Source organism: Eutrema salsugineum, unplaced genomic scaffold (genome assembly GCF_000478725.1).
Source record: "Eutrema salsugineum unplaced genomic scaffold, Eutsalg1_0 scaffold_24, whole genome shotgun sequence".
Taxonomy (NCBI): domain Eukaryota; kingdom Viridiplantae; phylum Streptophyta; class Magnoliopsida; order Brassicales; family Brassicaceae; genus Eutrema; species Eutrema salsugineum.
In genome coordinates this window covers 635,925-650,882 of record NW_006256797.1, presented here as the reverse complement: position 1 = coordinate 650,882, position 14,958 = coordinate 635,925, and the positions used below count along the sequence as shown (strand labels likewise).

The 14,958-nt window shown below is 37.2% G+C and overlaps 1 protein-coding gene across 1 annotated transcript; it reads left to right on the top strand.

The window, feature by feature from the left end:
• Positions 1-208: 208 nt before the first annotated feature.
• On the top strand, positions 209-5,825 carry LOC18015342 (4-coumarate--CoA ligase 3). The gene is made up of 7 exons (XM_006397339.2): positions 209-1,288; positions 1,490-1,728; positions 3,019-3,217; positions 4,011-4,156; positions 4,670-4,737; positions 4,821-4,923; positions 5,550-5,825. Exons 1-7 carry the CDS (start codon positions 448-450, stop codon positions 5,652-5,654), a joined length of 1,701 nt encoding a protein of 566 aa, XP_006397402.1. The 5' UTR covers positions 209-447; the 3' UTR covers positions 5,655-5,825.
• The last annotated feature ends 9,133 nt before the right edge of the window (positions 5,826-14,958 follow it).

The window sequence follows — 14,958 nt, the reverse complement described above, 5'->3', positions numbered from 1 at the left end:
ATGAGTTATGATAACAAATACATAAACCAAGATTTGAATATATATGGAAAACTAGTTAATTTGGTATACTGAGTAGTATTTAAACAAGGGACTAAATCTCGGTATAACATATTGTTGTTTAAATACAAGTTTTTATATACAGAATATATGTAACAGAATTTGAAGAAAACAAAATTGAATATGGAAAAAAAAAAAGAGGGCGACAAGGACATGCAAGAGTATATAGCACAAATGAAACCTACCAAACAACCCTCCATTCCTCTTCTAACAGCCATTCCCTCTACCTACCCCAAGTCTCTTTCTTTCTTCTTTCCCATTTATTTATTTCTCCTACCCTCATTACCTACACACACATTTCTATATAATTTACATTTCTTGATTTCAATAACAAGAGAAGAAAAAAAAAAGAAAAAGCAAATAAACACATTCATCACTCTTCATTAAACGATGATAACCGCGGCTCTACACGAACCACAAATTCACAAAACGGCCGATACTACTTCCACCGCTGTCTCCGGCGAGAATGAGCCTCCTACGCTTCGCATTTTCCGATCAAAGCTTCCGGATATCAACATTCCGAACCACCTCCCTCTCCACACTTACTGCTTCCACAAGCTTTCCACTGTTTCCGACAAGCCTTGTCTAATCGTAGGCTCAACCGGAAAAAGCTACACCTACGGAGAGACACACCTCATCTGCCGGAGAGTCGCTTCCGGGTTTTACACAATGGGTATTCGAAAAGGTGACGTCATCATGATCCTCCTACAAAACTCACCCGAGTTCGTCTTCTCCTTCATGGGTGCTTCCATGATAGGAGCCGTCTCAACCACCGCGAATCCTTTCTACACCTCTCAAGAGATTTACAAACAGCTCAAATCTTCCGGAGCTAAGCTCATCATCACTCACTCTCATTACGTCGACAAATTGAGAAACCTCGATCAAGAAACCAAAATCGGAGAAAATCTCACGGTTATCACCACCGACGATCCTACACCGGAGAATTGTCTACCTTTCTCCACACTCATTGACGAGGCAAACCCACAAGATGAATCAGAATCCGTCGGTGTTGATGGTGACGATGCGGCGGCGCTTCCTTTCTCTTCCGGCACGACGGGGTTACCAAAGGGAGTGGTTTTGACTCATAAGAGCTTAATCACCAGCGTTGCGCAACAAGTTGATGGAGATAACCCAAATCTTTACTTGACATCAAACGACGTCGTACTCTGCGTTTTGCCTCTTTTCCACATCTATTCTCTCAATAGCGTGCTACTCAATTCCATCCGATGCGGTACGTAAACCTACAATCTTTTAAATTTAAAAGTTAAAAACGCTTTCCGTTCCATTGTATAAGATGTTTTCCGTAAATACACCAAAACTTTGGAAAATAATTCAGCTAATATGAAAAAACACCTGTTGAAACATCTTACAAAACGAAACAGAGTATTTTTACTTTAAACTACTCCTTACTAATAACTAAACTTAAGTATAGGTGCGACGGTTCTTCTGATGCACAAATTCGAAATTGGAGCATTGTTGGATCTAATCCAGAGACACAAGGTGACTATAGCGGCACTTGTTCCGCCGCTTGTGATCGCTCTGGCTAAGAACCCAACCGTTAACTCTTACGATCTTTCTTCCGTTAGATTGGTTCTCTCCGGTGCAGCTCCATTAGGCAAAGATCTCCAAGATAATCTCCGTCGCCGCCTCCCTCAGGCCGTCCTTGGTCAGGTGTGTCTCTCTGCTTACTGTTTACTCTTTGATTTACCATTTACGTTGCAACTCTTTTTAATTTAGCGGGAACCATTTCTTAAATCACTAATCAATGCATACGTTTTTTTTATATATATATATATATATATATATATATATCTTATTATCGAATTTCATTCTATACCAATTGTATGGAAATGAATAAGTTGGTTAATTTTAATTAAACAGTTTATGTTAAAAAAATTAATATTTAAAACAAAAAATGAGGGAGGGGAATGCACGGGAAGAGAGTGAGGAGTGAGTTGCGTCTAGCTCTTCGGCATAATTCTTGTTACGTAGTCTTCATCTGCTCCCAAGCTAAACTTGCATTGCATTTTCTTTCCTTTTGAAACCTTTTTTCCTTTTAGTTATTAATTTTAATAAAACAGATGTAGTTTAGGTTTAGACAAAGGAAAAACAAAAAATGGATGCGATTTAGGTCGCCGCTCCAATGGATTATACATCTAATTTTTTTTTTTTTGGGATGAAAGCATCTAATTTTTACATCAATAGATTAATTTGAGTATGACATTAGAATTTTTCGTTGCGTTAGTATTTAATTCGAACTTCTCAAAATGTTTTTTTTTTCTTTTATGTTACTGTCTTGGTTATAAATGACATCCCTATTAAAGTCTGTTTTAGAATTTTCTTTTCAAAATATCAAATGTATATACTCCAAAAAATTTAAAAATTAATTAAATTACATTTTAAAACTTTCTTCTCAGATTTGAAACCTTTTAATTGTTGAAATAAATAAGAGGAATTTTACAAATATTTGATTACGTATTCTTCTGGTTTAAATACAGTTGTATTTGAGAGTTTTTTCACGAAGAGTAGCATTAATAATATTGATATTGATAGTGTGGTATCAGAAGCCATATTTATTTTAAAACCAATAATATTTACATTGATTAAATTTTTGCCAACTAAATTTGATTAAATAGAGGAAAAAGTAGATATGGGTCTTAAGATATCAAAACACCGTCATGTGACGTAGGCTCTTTTCTAACACACACACATTCAAGAGATAATTATAAAGTTAGAATTTTTTTTTTTAAAAAAAGATAATTATAAAGTTTTTGTAACCTAAACTATTTAATAATGTATTTTTACGTATCTATTGGAGTGACCTCGTATTATCGAGAAATTTTTGTTTTGTCCGTATAGTCGAGTAATTTAATATTTGTGAATTAGTACGATAGTGCCAAAAGTGTAATTAGGTTAATGAGTGAGGTACTTAATAATAACCGGTGGATTATGAGCATACAGGGATATGGTATGACTGAAGCAGGACCTGTGTTATCAATGAGCCTCGGGTTCGCTAAAGAGCCGATGCCGACAAAATCAGGGTCTTGTGGGACTGTGGTCCGAAATGCTGAACTTAAAGTGGTTCACCTTGAGACACGTCTCTCTCTTAGCTACAACCAACCTGGTGAAATTTGTATCCGTGGTCAACAAATCATGAAAGGTTCGTTTCTTTTTTTTCTGTCTTTGTTTCGATTTATTGTCTATTTTTTGGAGAAATAAATTTGTGACACTGAAAGTTTTATTGGTTGATCCGTTGATGACACAACATAATTATTTTTTATTATAGAATTCTAAAATTACCATTATTATTATTTTTATTTTAACTTCCTAGATAAAAAATACCAAAAACTTTCTATATGAATTTATATGTGGATAGTTTCTTTTTATTCAACAAATAAGAGAAAAGTGATTTAGATTTTACAGAATCTTTGTATTTAAAACAAGAAATTTAGTGTGAATCAATCAATTTGAACATTAAATGTAGGAAAAAAAAATGTTGAATAATTATCTAAGTAAACCTAGATTTGTTTTAATAAACTTGAAGTATATATACTTAGTAGGATTGCATGGAAACTTCATCGTTTTCAAATTTTCATGGCGTTTCAGAAAAAGAAAAAAAAAACGTTTTAAAAGTATGTTGGAAGCTTATGCTTCCATTTTGGAAACTTACCTTTATATTGTAAAAGCGCTATGTAGTAAATAAATAATTTTTTAATTATTCCATGCAACATAATATACAGCTTTAAATTAGGTTTACAGCACCATTACATTTGTAGGACATGCATGATGGAAAAACTTATTTTCTCTATATTCACAAACATGCAATTTATTTATAAAGTAAGGCCACGCCGTTAACATTTATTTACACACACGTAGAGGTGTTTTTCCATTGATGATAGTCTAAGAATTGATAATTAAAGATGTAACATAAATTTTTAACTTTTGGCGCGTAGAGTACTTGAACGATCCAGAAGCCACGTCAGCAACAATAGACGAAGAGGGTTGGCTTCATACAGGAGACATTGGGTATGTAGATGAAGATGATGAGATCTTCATTGTTGATCGACTCAAAGAAGTCATCAAGTTCAAAGGCTTTCAGGCAAGATCAATTAAATTATATATTTTTTCAGTTAAGATTTTAAAAAGTTACTTAGATATATAACATAACATTAACACTTACATGTAAACTGATGCACTCCTAAAATCGTTAAAAAGTACGGATATGTTTAGCGCGTTTTGTGAAATATTCCGTAAAGTACATTATTTCAAAATTGACATGCAGAATCAACTCCCACTTATTTATGATGTTTCAATCACAATATTTTTCAAATAAATATATAATGATGCTATCAAGTTATCATATAGTACATTAAAAAAAAAAGTTATCATATAGTAACTAGAAAAATATTGTGATGGAAACATCATAAATAAATGGAAGTTGATTATGCCTATCAATTTTGAAATAATAAGTAAAAGTGTAAATATTGCTTATATATAATAAAATACAAGATTTTCAAATTGTAGATATTAGTTTGAAATATTCTTTACCTTCTTATATTAAAAATATAAAAGATTGCTTATGTGGCCTAAATGATGAATTGCGAAAGAATAGGTTCCTCCGGCTGAGCTAGAGGCGTTGCTCATCAACCACCATTCGATTGCTGATGCTGCTGTTGTTCCGTAAGTACTAAGTATCACACAATTAGATACAATGAGTCGTAACTTAGCCAACGGCATTTTCTAATTTTTCTTGGTCATTATAGGCAAGGAGATGAAGTGGCTGGAGAAGTTCCGGTGGCTTTCGTTGTGCCATCCAATGGAAACGACATCACCGAAGAAGATATAAAAGAATATATAGCCAAGCAGGTACATATACATTTTTCGGTTTAAATGTTCTCTTCATATATACATATGCGTGGGAAAATATAAATATAAACAAAAACATTTTAAAATAATCGTTGTGATTTCTCTTTAGCCCCTGTAGATGTTTAAAGTTGCAAAAATATCCGATTTACTACAAGTTTCCGGGATTCGTTTGGGATTTGGCCCCGAATCTATATCTCATTTAGAAAAGAAAAAACATGTACTCAAAGCGGAAAGATTTTAAACGAACTTAAAGAACACTTATTTGCGCTAATTGCTCAAGGATCAAGCATTCAACTTTTTTTCAAAATATAAGACTCTTTCTATCAAAAATAATATTAATTTTCTTAAAAGAATAAAAAATCATAGGTAGAGAAGGAATCATAACAAGTGATTGTAAGGTTGGATCGGAGTCCATTAAGAAAAGAAGTAAAATATTGTGTATTACGAATAACTTATGTTTATTGTTGGACATAGCTTACTAAAAGATCTAAAGGGAAATAAGAAATCGATTTGGTTAGAATGATTAAACACTAAAAAGTAAAAACATATTCTTAGCTTTTATAATTGTTATTTAATTTTCTGCTTTATATATAGAATGAATATGTAACTGATGTGTGAATTTGTAGGTGGTGTTCTACAAGAGATTGCACAAGGTCTTCTTTGTTCCTTCCATACCCAAATCTCCTTCCGGAAAAATTCTGAGAAAGGATCTCAAAGCTAAACTTTGTTGAATGTATTTTTTTTTCTCTATATATGATTCAAACGTTCTTTTGTATCCACAATACTCGTCTTATTTTTAGATCCTTTGTCGCAACAGATGTTGGAAACTAAGAAACCAGAATTATTTTGATATTTGAATGATTATAATTTTTTCAAAAGGAAGATAAAGTAAAAACTAAAAAACGTAGATCTTATTATATAAAGCGGAATATTTCAAAATTGCTAATTCATCATATTGTGACATGATCATATTTTTACCTGTGTAAAAAAAATAATAATCAGATTTTGACACATAAAATTAACAATCAATGATTTTTTTTTAAAAAAAAAATTTGTGACTTTATCACAAAAGTAAAGTTAGCAAATAACTGAAAAATAAAAATAGGTTTGATTAAGAAAACAAATAATAATCATAAAGATTTTTTCTTAGATAAAAATATAATTGTTTCTACTTAGAATAAAAATTAAACAAGAACTTAAATCCTAAATAAAATTAAAGTAAATGTGTACAATATACCCGTTACTATTCCTAATTTGCCGATATAACCAAACTACTATTCAGAGACTGTACCAAAATTTTTAATACCATGTTACCTCTACTCCCCGATTCGGCTAGCCAAAAGATTATGCCGATTATTGAGAAGATTGTGTGTCAGTAAAATATTAATTTATTGTTGGTGAAGATAATGACCATATGATTTTATTTATAAAAATTTAAAATCAAAATAATTAAATTCCACAGTTACATATGCCAATATGCTGTTATAGGATTGAATAAATGATTTGGAATTCTGTAATTTAGGGTAAGTTTAAAGTTAGACATAACTCAGAAAATCCAAAATTACTAAACTCAGGGGCGGTTCCTCTTCACTTCATTTCAAATTTCGAATCGCACATACTCAAATCTTCATATCTGGAGATTTTTCTAAAAATCTTTGTTTTGCGACAGTTTATTTCCGCAATTTTGTAACCTCCGCTCCTGATTTCGCTTTGAATCTTCCTAATTTCGTTGTTAGGGTTTCACAAAATGTCTAGTTTTCGTCTACCTGAGAGAATTTTTGCAGTGGGTTGGGAGCCTGTAGGGGGAGAGGGTTAATTCATACCAGAAATCTAAAACGCTTCAGGCCATCCTTAACGCCCTGGACGACGATGAAGTGAAGAGACTGCGAGATTCACAACTGGGGAAGCTTTTGGCGACAATGAAGATACCGTCTTTCTCCGGCAGTTTTGGTTTCTACATGCTTGCAAGCATATAAAGAAAAAGCACGAGTTGTGGTTCTTGTTCGCGGGCCGTCCGATTAGATTTTTTCTCCGCGAGTTTGCTATTGTAACCAGTCTCGAATGTGACAAGCTCCCCCCCCCCCACCAAAAAAACCTTGTTTCTCAAAAACCGTATTGGCCGGAATTATTCGGTTTGAAATCGTGCACAGTAGAATCCATCGTCAATATGCTCTCCAAGAAAAAAACCACCGACAATGAGAAAAGATTCAAGTGTGCCTGCCTTGCGGTGATGTCTGCCGTATTGGTTCCGACATCCCATATTACGAAGATTATTCCTGAGCATGTTGAATTGATTAGGAATATCGACTAGTTCCTTACACACCATTGGGGCCGAGTTGGTTTTGATTTGTTGGTGTCGAGTATAAAATCAAGGACGAGTTAGAGTTATCGTAGAAGACAACTGCGGTCAAAGGGTTTTTCTATGCTGTTCAGTTGGTTATGATGGCGGCTGTACCATCTCTTACCGAAGTTGTCCAACCTCCTGACGTAGAGTCTGATAGAGACATTTACAACGAAGATGTTAACGAGACTGAGGCGAGCACCGGCATCGACAATAGCCATGGCTGGAGCTACTGCTGCACCGAGTGTTGTCAAGATGACTCTTAGCCCCAATCATGCTCGAGAGCTTGACGAAGAGGATAAGGCACGAGTATCCTTCTTGTTAACTTATATAAATTCTCATATCATCCAGTCTTTTCGGTATTATGTTAACGAATATCTTAGAGCGTATAGTTCTTAACAGGAACTTAAATTAATTTCCTGTTACTAATTTTGTTATGCCTATTGCTAAATTCATTAATACAGGTTTTGGTGCATTCCATCATACATGCTGATGGTGATTTAGCTATCGAGGGCATGGATTTGCGGTGGACCGACGAAGTTGATAATACCGTATTTTGACCACTTTTATGGATCGTTTTTAAATAATTTTTAAATGATTTTATTTCTTTTAAGTGTATTTATTATGATTTTCTAGTATTTGTAGTTTCAAGACACTTTTCAGAAAACTTAGGAAAAAGCTTAGCAAAATGGATAGAAGACCAGATTTTCAGCTCAGAATCAAACAGTCAGAAGTTCACCCTCAAATGAAGGCCTTCTCACCGTCTGATCCAGCTCAAACTTGGAGACCTTAAAGATGAAACAAACAGTTTTCCAGCACACTTGACACCAAGAAAATCCAATGGTTCAATCAAAAGTTACGCGAAAAGCAAGATGTTCTGTCAACCATCCGGCAAGCAATCCTGACCGCGGCCAGCACCCAGTTTACACCGGTCACATCTCTTCTGACCGTGGAGATTGGTCTGTTCGGCCTAGAAGCCCATTTCCAAGCCCAAATCGATTCCTTCATTTGAAAAAATCTTAAGTGATGTCCAGAAATGACTTGAGCACTATATATACATGTTTTGGGAGTTTTTTTCGAGTGGGGGCTCTGTCAATCTCTCCTGAAAATATTCTTCTCTGTGCAGATATAAAGGTGGAGGAGGTTTCATCATCACCCAGCTGTGTCTTGTTTAATGCATCGTATGTCTCTTGCGAGTGGGGCTTCTTCGCATGAGGGCTTTTCTTGGTTCGAATGAGTCGTACCTGAGAGAGATCCATGACCTGCAAAACAGAATTCTCGAGACAGAGAATAAGTGGAGTTGTTTTTGAATCACTTTTATGAGCAAAGATGTTCATACAGCTTTTAAAAACACATTCAGATGACAACAAGCTGTAAATGCCTCAAACATTGCAAAATCTGGGAGTTCATGGTCAAATTTGATACAGTGATGTTCAACATATGAGATTTCTAAACCAAGATGATGTTAATGCTCATTCATATGCATTCTAATCATATTATCTATCAACAATGACCAAACAATCCAGATTTGCTAAGTTGAATAAAACAGTTCTTCAAATTTTTGATTTTCTCAAGTGTTCAAATCTCAGATTTTTGAAAATTTCAAATCTACATGGTCTAGGCGTTTAAGCATGCAATTAAACTACCCAGAAGTCTAGTCTTTAGTTCAAAGACAATCTCCAATCATCCTAAGGTGAATTTGTACTCATTCTAAGAAAACCCGAAATTTGAGTTCATAAGAAAAAGAGAGAGATTTGGATCCATACCTTGATGAAAGTGTGATGTGATGACAGATTTGGAATCTCCTTTGAAAAAGATTGAGACAGGTTTAAAAATTTGGAAGAGATTTGTCAAGTTTGAAATCTGGTCTTTTTCTCAAAATCGCCAAGCTTGTTGGAGAAGATGATGAAAAATAACCTTTTGATCTTTGAAATTCCTCTTTTTCTTTTTAAAAAGGTGTTTTTCCTAAGAATATATTTTTAAAAAGCTTTTAAGGACTTATCTTGGCGTGTTTAACACGGAAATAAAGTTTCAAAAACTCCCCGGTTTAAGCCCGAAATAAATTGGGATTTTGAAGTTCTGGTTCGCAGGAAATCGGGAAAACAAGTTAGGAAGCAGAACAGAGGCCGGCCGCGGGTGAGAGATGTGCGGCCGCGACAAACTATGGTTTTGCTGCGGGTGAGGGACACGGGCCACGGTGAAACGAGCTCCGGCCGCGGCTGAGGTGATCGCGGCCGCAGAAAATAGCTCCGGTTTCACCTGCTTCTTTCCGGTTTCCGATTTCTTCTTCCTATCTTTTTGTATTTTTCTAGTTTTTTTAAATGTTTTTGATTTTTCTGGGTTTTATGAAAGCCTGAAATGCATAAAAATAAAAAAGATCAAGTGGAAAAGAAATAAAAAGAAAAGAAAATCATACTAAATGGGTTGCCTCCCATTAAGCGCTTTTGTTTAAAGTCTTTTAGCTAGACTCTTTGCATGATTAGGATTGAGAAAAAGAGGTAGGATCTCTTGAAGTAAGAGTCCTTGGGATCCTCCTTAGTCTGAACTTTGGATCTCCTTCATCTTGAATCAAAATCTCTTTTCCTTTCTTAAAGATTTTTGCATCTTTGAAGACATGTCTTGTCTTCTCAACAATTTCTTCAAGATTTTTCTCTTTCTCCTTGATGATGTCTGGTGGCACTACAATCTTGATCTTCTCAAATTGCCTGGATGCAAGTGCTTTTAGTTCCTTTTAGTCGTCCAAGCGGTTTGGAGCTTGATCCTGTGTGGTCTTATAGAACTTTTCCCTGTCCACATTTAAGAAAACTAAACAACGATTTGCATGGTCAATAACAGCACCTACAGTAGCTAAGAATGGGCGACCAAATATCAAGGGTCTTTATTTGTCTTTATCCATCTCTAAGACTTGGAAATCGGCTGGGATAAATTTTGTTTCCAATGACCAGTGGCAAGTCCTGGATCATTCCTTTTGTCCTCTTTTGAGATGAATCACCAAAGATGGGACAAATGTACCTATACCAAGTTTCTCAGCAACAGATTTTGACATAACATTCACATTAGCACCCAAATCACATAAACAATCTGAAAATTCAATTCCAGAAATTGAATAAGTGAAAGAAAAACGCCCTGGATCCTTAGACTTTTTGAGTCTTTGGTCAGGCAAGCGTTTGGATACCTTAACCGGAATGACTTGGCTTCTCTCATGCTCGGTTTTAAAGTCCTTCATGAGAGGTTCAGGTGTCGACTTTTCCTTAGAGTCTGCGACAGGTTCTTCTTCCAAAACTGCTGTCATAGCATTGCAGAACTTCTTTGGATTGTCCTCCACTCTTCCTGGTAAGACTCATAGTTGTCTCTTCATTGAATCTGCAGTTTGACCTATCTGATGTTCCAACTTCTTGACATGGTTTGAAAGAGAATCAAACTTCCCATTCAAGTCATTGTAGATACAATCGATCCTTACTCCCATTTCCCTGATCGACTTCTCATTGCCTTGAGTTGTCTGCATCATAGTTTGTTCAAGCAATTTTACCTGGTTACTTAGCTGGGAAAGAGTTGCTTCTAACGAGGTTGTCTGTGCTTGTTGAGGATTGAAAGGTGGTCTTTGTTGGAAGTTTCCTCCTCCATAGTTCCCATTTTGAAACTTGTTTTGAAAACTCGTTTACTGATGCGGATAGGGCTGGTTCTCGACTCCTTGATTCCTGTATGAGAGATTGTTGAAATTGGCACCTGCATTCCTGAAGTTGTTTTTGAAAGCTGGGCTGAATCGGTTATGGTATGCTTGAGCTCCCATGAAATTGATTTCTTCTTCTTGGTACATGCCATCTTCTTCATATCTTCCATCTTCTTCATTTTCTGCAGCAGTATCACAAGCATGTATATTCTTATTTTGAGACTTAAGAAGTTGACTTACCATGCTTTCCTAGAAGTCCTTGGAATCCTCTTGAGCTTGAACTTTGGATCTCCTTCATCTCCAATGTGATCATCTTGATCACGGTTTAAAAGATCTTCCCGATGGGCATTTGCATTGGCCATCTTGAGCGTTCTTTGTCAGAGTTTCTGAAGTTCTCTTTTGTGTTTATCAATCTCGTCTAAGGGAATTACAATTTTGTCAGGATTTCACCTAGTTTTCATGCACCTGAGAGCAAATAAAGCAAAGATAAAAAAAAGTTAGAAAATATCCAGCAAAACTCAAAAATCTTGTGGTCTAGGATTGAAATTAGATTAAGAAATCAAGTCAACAGTGACAAATCCCCGGCAACGGCGCCAAAAACTTGATGTGGATGCAGTGGGCAACACAAGTTTTACCCTAGACAAGCTGCAAGTGCACAGCAGATGCAGTAGTACTTAGGGATCGAATCCACAATGATTTGTGTGTTGAGGACTTCTAACTAATGCTAAAAACAATCGTAGACCTAATCTAATAAAAAGGGGTTTTGGTTTGTCACTAAATCTAACTAAGCAGAAAATTAAAAAGCTGGAAATAAAAATTGGTTAAAAACAATAAGAAAACCGGCGATGGGATCAAGGTTCATCTTTAGGGTTCATGTTCTAAAATACAAGAAATTTAGGCAAGGATTTTCTATGACTCTGAAACTAGGATAGATACTTGTAAGATTAGCCAAATCTCGCATCCTAATCATCTAATCACTCATTCATGGCAATTAACTCTCGCTCGCATGCCAGAATAAGATCATGCATTTCAGATCAGAATCCATCTCAACTTACGTATCCTCCATAGGTAGCTTTCGTCTCCTACGACGGTGACATCCATAAGATCCAGTTCAGGCAACCCAGATACAACACTCTCGTGACTTGGATTTAACCTAGGAGCGGACTCTGGGTGATAAATTCAGAGTTACTGCTTTGAGATTTGGATGAATGGGAGAATCATGTAAAAATCGAAATTCTTTTTCCTAAAAACCTAGATGTCATTCGAACATGTGATCCCTTTTGATTTCCCCTTCACCCAACTAGGTGACTACTCAGACATGTCTGAGTTAGACATTATCATCGGTTTAAAAACTAGAAAGCAGAAAAGTAAAGAAACAAAGGTTGCAGAAAAACTTCTCTTATTGAAGACAATGTGACGATGAAAAGCTTCTACAGATGCATAAAAATAAAACCGAAATCTACAATGGAGTTCTCTCTCAAAGAGAAGAAAGAGACTCTATTACAAAAGACCTAAAAATGAGTATTTATAGTGTTTCTTGTAAAATGGATGCAGGAAGTGTCTTGGGCCTTAGTTGGGATTTTGAGGCTCGGACATAGGTCCATGGGGGGGGGGGGTGAAACAACCTGAGCCGCGCTGGGAGCAAGCTTGACCGCGGCCGAAAGCTTCTGTCCTTGACTGGACTGAGTTGATTGGCCTTCAGTGCATTGATTATATCTGGAGATCTAACCGTTTGATTGCTTTGAATTCAAGTGTTTTTGAAACCTGGTTGTCTCCTCTATGATGTCTCAAAATTTGGGGATGATCAGACGGTTAGAAAGTCTTCTTTGGTTGCCAAACTTCTGACAGCCTGAATTTATCCAAAAATGTACTTTTCCTCTAAAATACACTCCAAAGCTCCAAGTTTCCTGAAAAGCCTTTTAAAACTCCAAAACATGGAAAACACTTACAAAAACTTTAAAACTGAGTGAAAACACCTGCATAAGATATTGAAAATGATCCATAAAAGTGGTCAAAATCAGGTGTTATCAGGGGGGTGTGGCTTGACTCACCTCCCTGCCCCTGATAGCCTTTGTGTTAGCTGTTCCTTCCATGATCTCCTGCGCCCTCTCTGAAAGAAACTGTTTCAGATAGCCTTTCTTAAATATGGTCTGTACGTTGATTCCGAGGGTGATGCACTCCTCAGTCTGGTGCCCTTTTTTCTGGTGAAACTCACACCACTATTCACTCTCGTGCGGCATTCCGTCCTGCCTCTTGTTCTGGGGTCACTTGACTCTCGCTCCCTGGTCTCTAAGGTTGTAAACCAACCAAGTTCCAGGGACATCCACTCTCATTTCCACTAAACTCTGGGGCTCCAGGTCCGCCTCCTCTCCGTCGCTTTTATAATCCTCTTTCAGATGTACGATCCCTTATATGCCTTATCCAGCGTTCCTTCTGTTGTCTTGCCTACCGTGATCCTCGTAACCTCGGTCTCCGGTCCGTCTCGATTCTCCTTTCCTCTCGTTCTTTTCAACATGGGACTTGTTTTCTCGGTCATGTTTCCCCGCAGCTTCTACCGCCTTTTTCAGCTTTTGTCCTCTTCCCACTTGATCTCCGTGTTGGCTTTCAACATCACATCTTCTATGGAGACAAAAGCCAATTTGGTGAGCGAATTTTATAGAGCTCCTGTTTTTGTTGAGGCCACTTTTGAATGTGGACAACGCAGTCGAGACATTGCAGTTGGGTATGGCAACAGCCTTGTTGTTGAATTGGGTCACGTAACTCCTCAGGGTTTCTCCTGGTGACTGAATGACTTCATATAGGTCGTCTGACACCTTGGCGGGAGCTATGCTACTTGAGAAATGCTGCATGAACATGTCATGTTCATGCAGTTGTGCGAAGGACCGAATTTGTCCACTGGCAGCTTAATAAGCCACTGCAACGCTGGTCCCACTAGACTGGATCCAAAACTCTTGCACATGCACGCCTCTCGTGCGTAATAGGGTATCGAGGTCGACATCATTTGTTGTTTGTAAAGAAATGTGTTCATCGGGGTCGGTGAGCCTGTCGTAGTATTGCATTGCGAGGAAGCTAAACCTGGTGGGGATTTCCACCATGTTGATCTTGTTGCAGAAGGGAGACTTGTTAAAACAATATCAAGCGACTCATTTTGCATGGGGGGGGGGACCTGGTATCTTTTGTAACATCTGCTCAATTTCCTTTAATCTTTCTTCCAGTAGCGGATCCATCCTTCTTATCTGGTCCAATCTGTTTCTGCCTCCCTTTCTTGAGGGACCGGGTTGTTCTCCTAACCGTGCGTCGCGTTCATCTCGTCGGGCCCTCCTCCCAATTCTATGATGTTTGGTGGCGCCCACCAGTTGAAATTTGGTCCATCGGTGTCGAACTGGGGCTGCCTCATTCAGTTCAGCTGACGGGGTACCAGCGGGATCCGGCTCTGAATCGGTTCCGCAAACGCGCCGGGACCCTCTCCGACTTGGGTCCATCAGCAGGCGCGGAGGTCTTTGGACTTCCGGGCTAAATGGCACCCTCTGCATGGATTCTGCTAAGACCAGCAGACGGGAGAGCTGGTCGACCTTTTACCTGAGTCGGAGATTTTTTTCTACGCTTTGAAGGAGCTCCGAGTATTGATGGGCTTGCGGGCCTAGCGTTTGTTTTTAACAAGCCGTTGGTCATAAAAAAGTTTTAAATTTATAAAACACTAGTGTCTGCAAGTGCACAGATGTATATTGTAAGACTTAGGGTGTCGATCCACAGAGAAGATGTCTAATCTGCAAGAAACAACAAACTGGGAAAGTAAGCAAAGTCATAAACTCATGGGATTTGGGTTTTTTGGTTAAGAATCCAAAACTAAACCTAATATAATATTCACAAGAAATAAGATGCAATGCAAAATGAATTGTTAAAAGAATATCTCAAGCATATCGACTCAAACTATAGACTCTAAACTCATAGGTGGCGATTTAGACTTCTCCGATTTACTCTAATCGATGTTAGAGCATTTACAATTAGCCTCCAGGCGATTTAT

Excerpts from the sequence above, each read along its gene's own strand:
- LOC18015342 (XM_006397339.2), top strand. The coding sequence starts at position 448 with ATGATAACCGCGGCTCTACACGAACCACAAATTCACAAAACGGCCGAT. Across the intron at positions 4,157-4,669 it reads TCAAGTTCAAAGGCTTTCAG|GTTCCTCCGGCTGAGCTAGA; the intron begins GCAAGATCAATT and ends GCGAAAGAATAG. Across the intron at positions 4,738-4,820 it reads GCTGATGCTGCTGTTGTTCC|GCAAGGAGATGAAGTGGCTG; the intron begins GTAAGTACTAAG and ends TGGTCATTATAG.